The sequence below is a fragment of the Montipora foliosa genome, chromosome 3 (genome assembly GCF_036669935.1).
Source record: "Montipora foliosa isolate CH-2021 chromosome 3, ASM3666993v2, whole genome shotgun sequence".
NCBI lineage: Eukaryota > Metazoa > Cnidaria > Anthozoa > Scleractinia > Acroporidae > Montipora > Montipora foliosa.
In genome coordinates, this window is record NC_090871.1 from 22,798,157 (window position 1) to 22,810,585 (window position 12,429).

General features: G+C 38.6%; 3 protein-coding genes across 14 annotated transcripts in view; all 3 read right to left on the reverse strand.

The window, feature by feature from the left end:
* The window catches only part of LOC137997085 (tetratricopeptide repeat protein 28-like), a 68,468-nt gene that overhangs the window by 48,559 nt on the left and 7,480 nt on the right, over nt 1–12,429 (reverse strand). The window lies entirely within an intron of this gene.
* Nucleotides 3,835–8,730, reverse strand: LOC137994618 (uncharacterized). The gene is made up of 3 exons (XM_068840223.1): nt 8,276–8,730; nt 7,772–7,975; nt 3,835–6,528 (listed from the first exon to the last, which is right to left on the reverse strand). Exons 1-2 carry the CDS (start codon nt 8,439–8,441, stop codon nt 7,806–7,808), a joined length of 336 nt encoding a protein of 111 aa, XP_068696324.1. The 5' UTR covers nt 8,442–8,730; the 3' UTR covers nt 3,835–6,528; nt 7,772–7,805.
* On the reverse strand, nt 9,734–10,695 carry LOC137994619 (uncharacterized). The gene is made up of 2 exons (XM_068840224.1): nt 10,546–10,695; nt 9,734–10,315 (listed from the first exon to the last, which is right to left on the reverse strand). Exons 1-2 carry the CDS (start codon nt 10,606–10,608, stop codon nt 9,860–9,862), a joined length of 519 nt encoding a protein of 172 aa, XP_068696325.1. The 5' UTR covers nt 10,609–10,695; the 3' UTR covers nt 9,734–9,859.

Consider the following 12,429-nt stretch of genomic DNA (forward strand, 5'->3'; position numbering starts at 1 on the left):
CGAACGTTCGTAATGTATTTTGGGAGGAGTTCAGAAGCATGGTAAGCGTAGCCAGGTCAGTTGTCCTGTTAGCGTGCTTCCAAAGGGGTTACACATTTAAAATGTTTGAGGGACAATCATTTGAAAAGGGGACGTTCTTTAAACGAGACAGCTCATATCTTACGTAAGGATTTAAAATTGGTGAAACTTTACAATCGCTTAATTCTCCATTTTCGAATTCCACATAATACACTTTGTTTGCCCCCCAAATTTTGCATAAACTATTGTTTTCAAATGCTCTTGGGGACACTGCATATTCCCAAGAGCATTTGAAAACAATGGTTTATGCAAAATTTGGGGGGCAAACAAAGTATATTATGGGGAATTCGAAAATAGAGAATAGCTTTACATTGGACGGCAAGATTTCCGCACAGGTCCCTACTTCATTATGAATACACTCCTTTGTTTCAAGAAAACAATAGCGATAACAATAGACGTCCTTTGGGACTCTGACGCTTTGTTCTTTCTCTTAGAGGTTTTTGTCAAAGTCTATATGGACTTAAAAAAAGGCGGTCGAACTTCTGTCTGAAATACGGAAAATCGAGCAGTTTTTCCTGCAATTTCGGCATTTTTCCTGCAATTTTACCCATTTTTCAGGTTTAGAATAAGCGCAAGAAGTGGAGTTTCAAGCAATCGTTGTAATAGGGTTCAGATTCGCAAACGTAACAAACAAGAAAAACCAATTAAAAGTACTGTCATAAGAAATTTAATGGCTACCTGCTCTTTTTATCATGAAATTGTTCTTCCTGTCTGCTTAAAAATTCGCCGAGACACTGCAAAGAGTATATTTTCTTCCTTTCCTGTATTCAGGATCACGAACGGTGCATTTAGTGGGATTTTGCGATTTATCGCTCTTTGTAGAGATCGGTAATATGCTCAATGATACTTCCAAGTAAATAACTTTGGTAGAGATCCGTGGATGTTCCCGTACGAGGCATACTTTGTTTCACTACCCATCATGTCTTTTCAATGCCCTGCTGTGGGCTCGTTTGTCTTGGTCTACAAAGTTTAGGCGATGGTTAACTGTGAGATGATGTTAGCCCTTGTCTTGTAGGCAGTTGTAAACTTTCCGGCCTCAGGTAGCTAGGGCTAATATTTTTTCAAGGAAAGTTTACGGTCAGAAAATTAATATGTGTTCTGGCGGATTGAAGGCTATCCATTGCAGTTTTTTCTTGAGCATCGCGAAACAGATCCATCTCCCGATGCGGCACTTTGTCTTTGCCAACTGACTGCGTTTTCACACAGGTTTTGGACACGGAAGACGAAAGTAAATTGTTTTCTTTGCACCCCCTATGCACAACTCTGGAAAGGCTACAAAGCAGGGACAATTTCGAAATGATCAAATCTTCCATTGCTGTGACGCTTTTACTTCGGTAGCCATCTTGATTATTACGAAGACAAGTTTGCTTCAAAAGAAGGGGAACATGAAACGATTTTAATTGCAATGAACTCGTGCATGAAAGTTTCCCATGAAAGAAGCACCAATCAGACTTTAAGCGTGGTATACTCTTCCACGCAGTGAACTTATAAGTGTGCCGCACGCACGGGGCATGAAGGAAAAGCAGGTCACAGTTCACAGCAGTACTGGAAAACCTAAAACTATCACAGGGACTAACCTTAAGCCTAACCAGTGCCTTTAGTGGTAATTAGGGTTACGGTTAGCATTATTAAAGGGATGGGTTGTTTTAAGAGTAGTAAAACAGGAATCTCTTAACGGTAACAAGTGTAAGTTCGATTGTAGGTGCTCGGCGCGGCACCTGTATATAATTACGTATCATTGTTATGTAAATAGCCTGCCAGAATTCAAAATAAATATCATTTTCAAGGTATGAATTAGCAACTTGACATGTTAGCTCAGTGGTAAAGAACAGGGACAAGTAATCCAGAGGTTTACACTGGGTCGGAATTCAAGGCAAGCTGCGAGTGACATATCATGGGATAAAATGGCAGAAAAAGCCGAGCGGGGTCTGGAAATAAGAACAAGACAAAGGGATAGAAAGAGGAAAGCTGGGACAAGAACGAGTAATGGTGTGGGCGATGAAGGGAAAGAAGAGAGAGGGAGGGAGAGAACAAATAAGATCCGTTTTTATTCATCCCGTAAGTACAAATTACCCATGTATATATTCGGTTGTCTTGGGTATACGTATTGTTCTACAAAACAATAGCGCGAATGAATAATTAATTTATTCTGCATGCATAATGAAGTAGGGACCTGTACGGAAATCATTCCCATTGGACTTCCGTACCAATGTAAAAGCTTGCATCAAAGTAATAAATGTTCACACGTTGTAAATAGTTTTAGTCAGTTATAATGGTCACAAGTCTCTAATTATTAGACTCGTGACTATTATAACTAAACTATTTACAACGTGTGAACATGAAGGCGAATGTGTTGTGGTTCCATTTTATCCTTAGGTTATATGATATACCGATGTTTCTCGTGACGTCACCCATTGTTATTAATATGCCAACCAGAACCTAATTGGCTGCTGAAACAATGACTTCTTTTGTTGCGTGGCTGGCAAATTTGAATATCAAAAGAAATGTGACATTAATGTTTGTAAACAAGAAATATCGCTATTTACCCTTGTTTTTAATGTATGTAGATGATTTTCAAAAAAGGAAATAATTTGGACCAAGCATATAAAACTGAACACAAAAAATACAAAGGTGAATAAAATGAAAGTGGGAGAGCTTACAATGATGTCTCAGGGACTTGCAAGAAATTGAAATTATTTTATTGGTTCATTGTTGATTTGATTTAATTTTTTTTCCACACACGAACATGTACTCCTGTGATAAAAACAAATACTCAGCGTGGTCCTCACCATATTGGCTGATAGGTGTACAGTTATGTTCCAGTGTTAAGCAGTTGCCTACAAAGTGATAGCATCTTGTACAAGTTGTAGCCTTTCTCGTCCTTTTCAATGTCATCCAGAGTTGGCTCTAAGCAATCGTTTGTTGATGTGAACTGTTTTTTCCATTCTTTGAAACTTTGCTACTTGCAAGTGCTTTCCAAGGACTCACATGAGCTAATTAAAATGTGTTTTGTAGTCTTCCTGAAGAACCTTACTATTGGGGCTGTTTCGAAGCTTGTTTCTCTATTTACATTCTTAGCCAAAGCAGAGGACAAGGAAGATGTGGACAAATTTTGTCCTGGCATGTACTAAAACCAGAAACACCTGAACACCCCAGAACACCGGATCACTCTGGAACACCCTGGAAGTAACCCAAAACCCTCAATTTGGCTATCCCTAGGCCTAAAAACCAACTTAAGGCCTAGCTAGGTCTAGGGTTAGCCAAATTGAGAGTTTTGGGTTACTTCCAGGGTGTTCCAGAGTGTTACGGTGTTCCGGTGTTCCGGGGTGTTCCGGTCTTCCTGGTTTTAGTACATGCTTTTTGTCCTTCACCACAGTGGTTGGTCTCATGGGCTTCTGCTGTTGGAGGCTCTTTAAGCTGTGCTGTCCTGTCCTCGGTGCTATCCTCTGTCATAGCTTCCTCTTCTAACTGCTCTTCCAACTTCTGATCATCCTGGTCTAAAAGGCATTCCCCCACTTGTTCAACAGCAACTAAAGTTTCCTCTTCTTCATCATGACTATCTTCTTCTGCATAATCTTTGCTTCTGCTTTTAATTTCATTACAATCATCATGATCATTTTCGCCCGCATTATCATTGTCAACATAATCATCATCATCTTGTAAGAAGCCAGTGTGAATGATTTGGTTTAAAGGTTACCACTTTCATCAAACACTGATAGTATGATGGGGTATTTTAACCCCTGCTGATGCCATGGTTCATGGTTCATGGTTCATTTATTTCACACTATTTACATAACATTAACATAGAAAGAAAAGTATAGTCACAACACATGGTTACAAGATAAAATAATTACAGTACAGGTTATAAAATGTGTGTGGTGGTCAAAGTAGCGAAGGCTTTCTAGTTGACCACCACCTAGTTTTAAGTAAACGAAGAAATGACACTGAGCTTTACTGGGATATAGAAAAAAAAAACATTTCTAGAGCCTAGGACTAATGTACAGAAGAAAATTACATGTATATAACTTAAGCATATTAGAGATATACTGAACCACGTGAGAAATCTATACAGGACAAGCTTAGCAAAAGGGGAAAAAAATTAAAAGGAACATACAAACAAACAGACAACAACAACAGTAACAACGACAAACAAAAACAAAAGAAAAGAACAACACGTCATCAACAACAGCAGCGGTAACAAACACAAAAAATATAAGAAGACAATTATTATTATTATTACTATTTTTATTATTATTATTATTATTATTACTATTATTATATTTTAAACAAGCTCCATTATTATTATTAAATAGTTACGTGCTATACATTTGACCATTAAACAGAACATACATTATTTGATTGACAAGAGATCAGGTGGGCCTTATAAAGTTTCTTAAACTTGTTACATGTTTTTGCTTTTTTTAGTGCCAAGGGGACAGTTTCCCACATGACAGAAGCAGAGTACTTAAAAGTAAATTGGCCTATGTTAGTTTTAACTTGTGGTCGGTAAAAATAATAAGCTTAGCAGAATTTCTGGTGTTATAGGAGTGGACAGTTGCTGTAGGTGTTAAAACGTTATGGAAGATTGCTGGAACAGTTGATGGATTGTTGTATAATTTAAATGCCAGTGAGCAGATTTTGAATTTAACAATATTTTCAAATTTTAAAACTTCAAGGATTTGGTAATATGGGAAAGAGGGCTCTTGTTTGTTTGCAAAAAAAATTCTACGGATGCATTTATTTTGCTTAGTACAGATCTTATTTAAATTAGTCTGATAATTGTTGCCCCAACACATTGCGCCGTAATTAAGATAAGGGTAAATAAGTGTATAATACAATTGTCGTAACATCTTTAAATTCAGGTAGTTCCGTAGTTGGTTTAGGATTCCAAGGTTTTTAGTCAGTTTGCCTTGTACATGTGCTATTTGAGTTTTCCAATTCAAATGCTCATCTAAATAAATGCCTAAATATTTGATACTAGTTTTGCGTTCAATGTTTAAGATATTAATATTGTGTATAGTTGGCTTCTGTGGAGATGTTATTATCATAAAGTTTGTTTTCCTCATGTTAATAGACAACTTATTGAGATTGCAATAGTTAATTACTTTCTGAAGTTCTGAGTTCATAACTGCCTCAAGATCTTTTGATGTTTTAGTAGCATAGAACAGCCTTCTCAAAACCGGCCGGTTGACGGCTCAATGAGCCGCCTCCTCAGAAAGCTTGACCGTCTCCTTGCAGCCAGAAAATGTCGGACAACACATTTTTAGCTCGAACGTGAAGTCACTGGAGATATTATAAAAGCTTGAAAAAAGTTTGTTTCACGTACAAATTCGCGTCCGCAATATTTTTTGGCGTTGCGCACGTGAAATGTTTATTTAACTAACATTGCAGCATTTCTTATCAGACTCCAAGCAAGTGTCAATTCCATATGTGAAATTTCGTCACTTTAAATCCCCCAGATTGCACTAAATTGCATCTGTGAGTGTCTAAATTTAAAAAATTCCCTAGGGGAGCATGCCCCCAGACCCCCCTAGAAGCTTGCGTTCTTTGGGCACTCGCTATACCACAAACACAACTTTTGCTTTCGAATGGAAATACGAGGATCCAAATTCAGGATTTCCCAATCAAACACACCCTTATTGGGTAACATTAACATCGAAAAAGAAAAGAAGTTATAAAGTCATGCGATAACAGCTTTGTAATGAATATCTAAGACTTTTACTAAGGGCATTTTACGAGATACTTAAAGCTTTTGCCCACAATTTGCGGAAACATATTTGGGCGGTTTTTTGCAAAAGTTCTGTACAGGACTAAGACCAGTTCGCCAGTGACCTTGTTCCTCGCGAAACTTAAATAACATTTTACCAAACCGTCTCCACTTTCCTTATGACCTGCTCGCGAAAAATATTTTGAGAAGGCTGATAGAAGATATTAGCATCATCAGCAAAAAGTCGAAAGGAAAGCATGTCTGAAGAGTTAGCAAGATCATGTATGTACTTGTCTTGCAAGTATATGGCTTCTGACTTCAGTGTGTGATTGCGAAAATGGTGTAAAGGTGGGAGAGTGTCAGCTCCTGGTTGAGCTTCAACTGGTCTACTGACATCAAAAAATTCAATGCCACTCAGAACATGCCTCCACCAACTTCCTTCACCACAGAAGAGGAAGTCTGCAATTTTTTCCAGGTCTGCTTGGTACGCATGTGGATACTTCAGGATTATTCTGTGTGGGATTATGGTGTTCTGTGCGGGAGGCAAGCAGTGTGCTAACTTCCCAAGTCTGGACTGTTGCTCTTTTAATGTGTCTCTTTGGCTATTCTCCTCTGCCTTCAACTCTGCTTGCATCCTTATGATGCCAGGGGTTATTATCTCTCCAGGTCTTCTACTTGATGTTGATGTAGAGACGCTTGAAAGTGTATTGAAGTGACGTTCTTGTTTTTCAGTATTGGTTGACCTGCAGCAGATAATACGACATGTTGGATAAGAGCATGTATAACAAAAGAGTGTAGGTATCGCCCATAAAACTCTTGCTCTGAGAGGATCTGAGGCTTCCCAATGACTTCTTCACATGCAATGGCATGGAGAAAGGTCTGATTGTGAAGTCTCAGTATACTTCTTGGGCAGCGCTCATCTGGTCTTGCATAAAGAATCCTGGATATTTCTGTCAAGGTATCCATAAGGGATTGTACTTTATCACTCACAAATCCTGCACATTAAACAGTCAAAACAATACACACAGTTACAAGTGGACAATCAACATCAACAGATTTTATAACCTGACCATGCTCAATTTAAGTACCTGATTTTCTTACATGGCTACCTTATTTGTGAAAACTAAGACCAATCAAAGATGTCTCTAACTTTTAAATGGGGCTTGGGAATTAGGACTAGAGTAGCCACAGGTTAGTGTCATTCTTTCAGTGGGAAATGGCAGTATTGGATGGCCCTGCTGATTCACAAAATTTTAAATTTATTTAACACATCATTCTATTAAACTGTACATGCACATTGTAAATTATCCTTATGTTTCATACGAAACATAATTTCTTGGGTACTCTAAATGCTTTTCTTAAATCTAAATCTGGCTAAAAGCATATTTCATAACTGTGCGAAATCAGCTGCAAGAACAATAATGATAAATAGAGGATATTACATGGCCGCGCAGGGATACGAATTTTATCTTCGAGTGGTGCAAGTATCTCTCACGAGTGAGCGAGGCAAACGAGTGAGAGATATTTTCAGCACGAGAAAATAAAATTCATATCTCCAAGCGGCCATGTAATGTTCTGTTTATTATATAGATATTGATGAAATGTCTAGATTTAAAAAAACTTGTTTTATTCATTTTCGAAATGATGAAAAAGTGGTCACCAACTGCTAAACCACGCATGTTATGAAAAACGAATCATGATAATGTCAAATTTTGCAATAAAAATGTTAATGTAGTAGAGAAGAATTATATTAAAGCACAAAAGTATCTTGAGATGAAGAGAAAGCTCGCATTTTATTGGGTAATCGTGTTGGTCACCATGACAACACCTATATCCTCACATGATAAAAATAATATGTTCACTGTGCGCGGTGAAGATATGATTCTTTAGTAAAAGGAGAAATCATGGTATTTCATCAATATCTATATAATAATATAAAATTATTGCCTTTTTGTAAAAGAAAAAATTGAGATCCTTAAATGTTACCTTTTAGTTGTTTGGCAAGCACTATAGACATCTCTCAGTAGTCTGAACCACGAAGTTGGTCTTTTGTTCCTGTCACTAACTCGACTGCTTTTACACATAATGCCTTCTCTTCATCAGGAAGGTGAGCAACTATTTCAGTGACAACATTAGAAATGTGTTCTTTGATGTCATGCAATGGCTCTGTAGGCAGGACTTCATACATGCCTAAAAAACAGCAATTAATAAAAACAAATACAGGTAAGAGATTGGCTATCTTCAATTCAGACAAGTATTTATAGTATTTATGGTATTTGTATTTTTAGTGATTCAATTTCATGCTCTTAAGCATGATGGGAATTTCTTATTAAGTTAATATGTATGGCTTTATTAATATTTTAAATGAATGCATGGTTGTGTACCACAGTAACATCAAATTGTTACTTATGTTAACCCTTTTAATTCATTTTTACATATAAATTAAATGCAGGTAATAAAAAAAAAAATTATTTGTTAAAGATTCTGTACCTAAGTTGATATCTTCCATGCTCTTATCCTGCTCATTGATCAGCAATGCAGGCACTCCCTGTACACCCTTCAGCTGTTCCTTAAGATTCTGCTGCAGATCTTTCTTTAATCCTTCATCATTCAATCCTCTTGCTAAACATTCTGCTCTCAGCTCTGCCACAGTCATGTTTTGGAAGAGCCTGATTCCTCCATTTTTTTTGCTTCTCCCAGCTGGTCCAGCCCGAACTATTTTAATGTTGCTAAGGATAGATGTGGGGACCTTAATTTAAGCAGTATGTAAGGTCATGATATCTGCGTGAGTCTCCGCTACAGCCACTGCAGCCATTGTTGCCTCCCCGTTGCTCACCACTTTCAAATTGCTGCTCTGGCCCATCGCCATGGAAGAAGCGCATGATGTCTGTCACTGGGCATCCCTTACTTCTCAGCAGGTTGTTTTGCAGCTCATCCACAAACTCCCCAAGCTGAAAATAGGTGGTGTATGCGACAGCTTGTGTATATAGAGAATTGTATGGGAAAATCACCGATCGTAAAAAAATTGTGTAAATAACTATCTCATTTGAAATAAAGTTTTCCTACCTCAAATGTGTGACGAACTTGTCTCTTGTGCCGAGTTTAGAGCCATTCTGACGCCGTTTAGTGAAGTTATCCAGAAACCGTTACTAAAAGAATAGGAAGGCTGACCACTCCATCCATCGCTGGCCAGACCTCACTCCACAAATCATTTTCTCCTCAACAGGAAAAGTCCCGAATTGCAATAAAAGCAACAGTTCCATAAAGCCCAATAAAGTTCACTCCAAATACGTGTGTTTCGGCGGCCGAAAGACTCGTGAAGAACGAAAACTTTGCCTTAAAATTCACCTCTTCGGCTTTCCTCAGAGGCTTGTGACCGGGCAGTGAACAACGGCCGCTTGCAAGCTGGTTTCACCCTCAACTCTGATTGGAGGGTCGTGTTGCCAGCGTGCGGTCAAATTCAAATGGACCAATCAGAGTTGAGGGTGAAACCAGCTTGCGAGCAGCTGTTGTTGACTGCCCGGTCACAAGCCTCTGAGGAAAGCGGAAGAGGTGAATTTTAAGGCAAAGTTTTCGTTCTTCACGAGTCTTCCGGCCGCCGAAACACACGTATTTGGAGTGAACTTTATTGGGCTTTATGGAACTGTTGTTTTTATTGCGATTCGGGACTTTTCCTGTTGAGGAGAAAACGATTTGTGGAGTGAGGTCTGGCCAGCGATGGATGGAGTGGTCGGCCTTCCTATTCTTTTAGTAACGGTTTTCGGATAACTTCACTAAACGGCGTCAGAATGGCTCTAAACTCGGCACAAGAGACAAGTTTGTCACACATTTGAGGTAGGAAAACTTTATTTCAAATGAGATAGTTATTTACACAATTTTTTTACGATCGGTGATTTTCCCATACAATTCTCTATATACACAAGCTGTCGCATACACCACGTATTTTCAGCTTGGGGAGCCTGTGGCTCATCCAAACATTGGCGTCTTGTCTCAATGTAACCCAACTGCTCAACTTCTTTTCCACTTCACCTTGCAAGGATGTATTTTTGGGGCTTTTCAACTAGTGTGGGAACATCAATGGCACCATATCCCTTGTCTTTCATTTCTGCAGCTGTGTAAAAAAATGGCTGGATCATACACACACTGAATGAGATATAGGAGGTAGCCATGGTTCAATATTGAACCATCCCCCCATACCATCAAGTGTCTGGCTCTGTCAAACCTCAGCTGTTCCTTTCTCTGCTCTGGAGTGTCTACCAGATGGTTCTCATCATCCCCTAACACTTTCAGCCGTTCTCTTATCTGCTCATCGCTCATTTGCTCATACTCCTGGTTGGTATGTCCTGTCACTATCCCAAGCTGTTCACACCTCTCCAGTTCCCTTTTTCTGATTTCTGCTAAAGGTATTTTCCTTCCAGAAACTGTGAAAAATACTTCCTTTAAAATGCCATCACTGTTTAGGATTAGTTTCCTGTACTGCTTGGGCACCACCAACTCACCAATTGTATACTCTCCTGCCTCACGTTTGACCTAAAATAAAGGAGAAAACAAATTAAATTTAAACATGAATAACTTACAGGTGTATATTTGGTAGCAACTTAATTCTCTGGGGGGAGGGGCTTCTCTTAGTACATGACTGTATACTATATAGTTAAATAATTCAATCCCTGAATTTAATTTATTTTCAATTTTGGTAATGGTATTGACTTTTTATACATATCTTATTCAATGATCTTTGTGTTTAAAAATGGGTGACTTACCTTGAGTGTTTCTTTGATTTCTCTGGTTCTAGGTGTTGGAACAGTGATCTCTCCTCCAAGCATTTTATTTAGCCTTCGTCTTGGCTTTGCTGGCCTTTTGCAGAACTACTGATAGCGCTGCAGGTTCACCCCGTGTTCTATCAGGTACTCTTTGACAATCATTTTACCCAGTTTTTTATCTCCAAGACCATATCGCCTTGCCAAGTCTGAATAATTGATCTATCGAAAAAAAAAATTATGAATATAATCCTTCCTGTGTAGCTTTGAGGCCCAACAAGATAATAATAGAAGTTTTAAAACCATGCCATGTGGTATGCTCAGCTAAAATTGGGGAGGGGCTTGTGAATAAGAACTTCTAAAGTTATTAGCTTTTGAGGGCCCTCAAGGCATTTTTCATGAGAACGTTATTGTAGGGTAGGTTGTAGAAATAAAGCATCTTTGAACTTCTCACAGGGGTAGGGTATGTGTACACATGCACATAAATGTGTGTATGCAGGGAAAAGGGTGGGGTTGGCCGCAACCCCCTCAACCCAGGCCTCCCATAGGTGTGCTCTTGAATCTGATGCTTTTACCTAGGGAAAGTTAGATACTGTTATTTGAAAAAATACATTCACCTTTTCACTATCTTCCATATTTTGTACTTCTTGTGGGAGGTTTTCCCTCTCAAAGTGGACTGAAGCTGGTGATGCTGAATGGCGCTCGGGTTTTCTTTCTCCAAGGTTTTCCTGGTTCTTACGTTTCTGAGCCCTCAGTGATGGCTCTGTGGATGATTCAAAGTGGAGAGATTGCGTTTGTCTCAACCTCTGGGTGAACGACTGCCTTGTTCCCAGCATCACATCACAGTCTCTCTTAGCCCACTGATCCTGAATTTAATTTTTTTCTTGGCGAGCTTTAATTTCTCTCGACGTTCACGTTTTTTTTTTCTGAAGGTTAAGTTCCCTTACTTTCGTTTGTGCTCAAGCAGTTTGGAATAAATGTTTTTGACAGCAGATTTTATGGCTTTCGTTTGGTTTAAGTTTACTTTGTGCCTTCAAACCACTTTTACGAACTATATCTTGCACAATTTTTCGAGGCTTAACAGTATCTCCATTAGGAAAGAGAGTATGGATGGCGAAATAATAATGAACTTGGCACCCTCCACAATTTTACCATGTATGCTGCTTTTTCTGTGACATTGGAAGAACTTTCCAGTTTGTAGCCGAAAATGTGTTTATGTACTGTGATCGGCTTTTGGAATTCATCTTCCGGAAAGAGCTGTAAACTGCTTTAGACTTTTTGATATAAGTCGAGCGTTCGACGGCAAAGATGTCTCGGCTGTCCTTTTTGAAGATTCCAAGGTAGTTCTTCCATCTCTCACCAGGGTCAGTTTCAATCGAACTGCTTCCAACTTTATGCCAGCTCTCCTTTACAGCAACTCTTGCAAATCCACAATTAAACACAACCGACATGACTGATCCACACGACTGCACTGGCGCTATGATTCGTTTTACTGCAAATGTTGTTAACGATCGCGAAGTATTTCGTGAAGAGTTTCTGAAGATATCGTTCTACGTATGCCGCGCTATTTTTCGACTTTGGCGCAAAAATGTTACACATGTAATTTATTCTTGTTATATGATACGATTTTAGGGTAGAATAACAGATGTCATTATTTGTTAAGCCTTTTTATCGAATCAAAGAGAAGGGAAGCTGGTAAATAAATCTTAGTTTTATTACTTTGAAGTTGATCTGTCGGTCATCTAAACGTATAAAATTAACGTAAGAAAAACCAAAAAAGGGAAAAATTCCATCATAATCATACCAAATTTCCCGTCTTCAATCTTAAAATGAGCTGGTTGGGATTTGGTAATGTTTAAGCCTTCAAATGACCTCTTTCGATTTCTT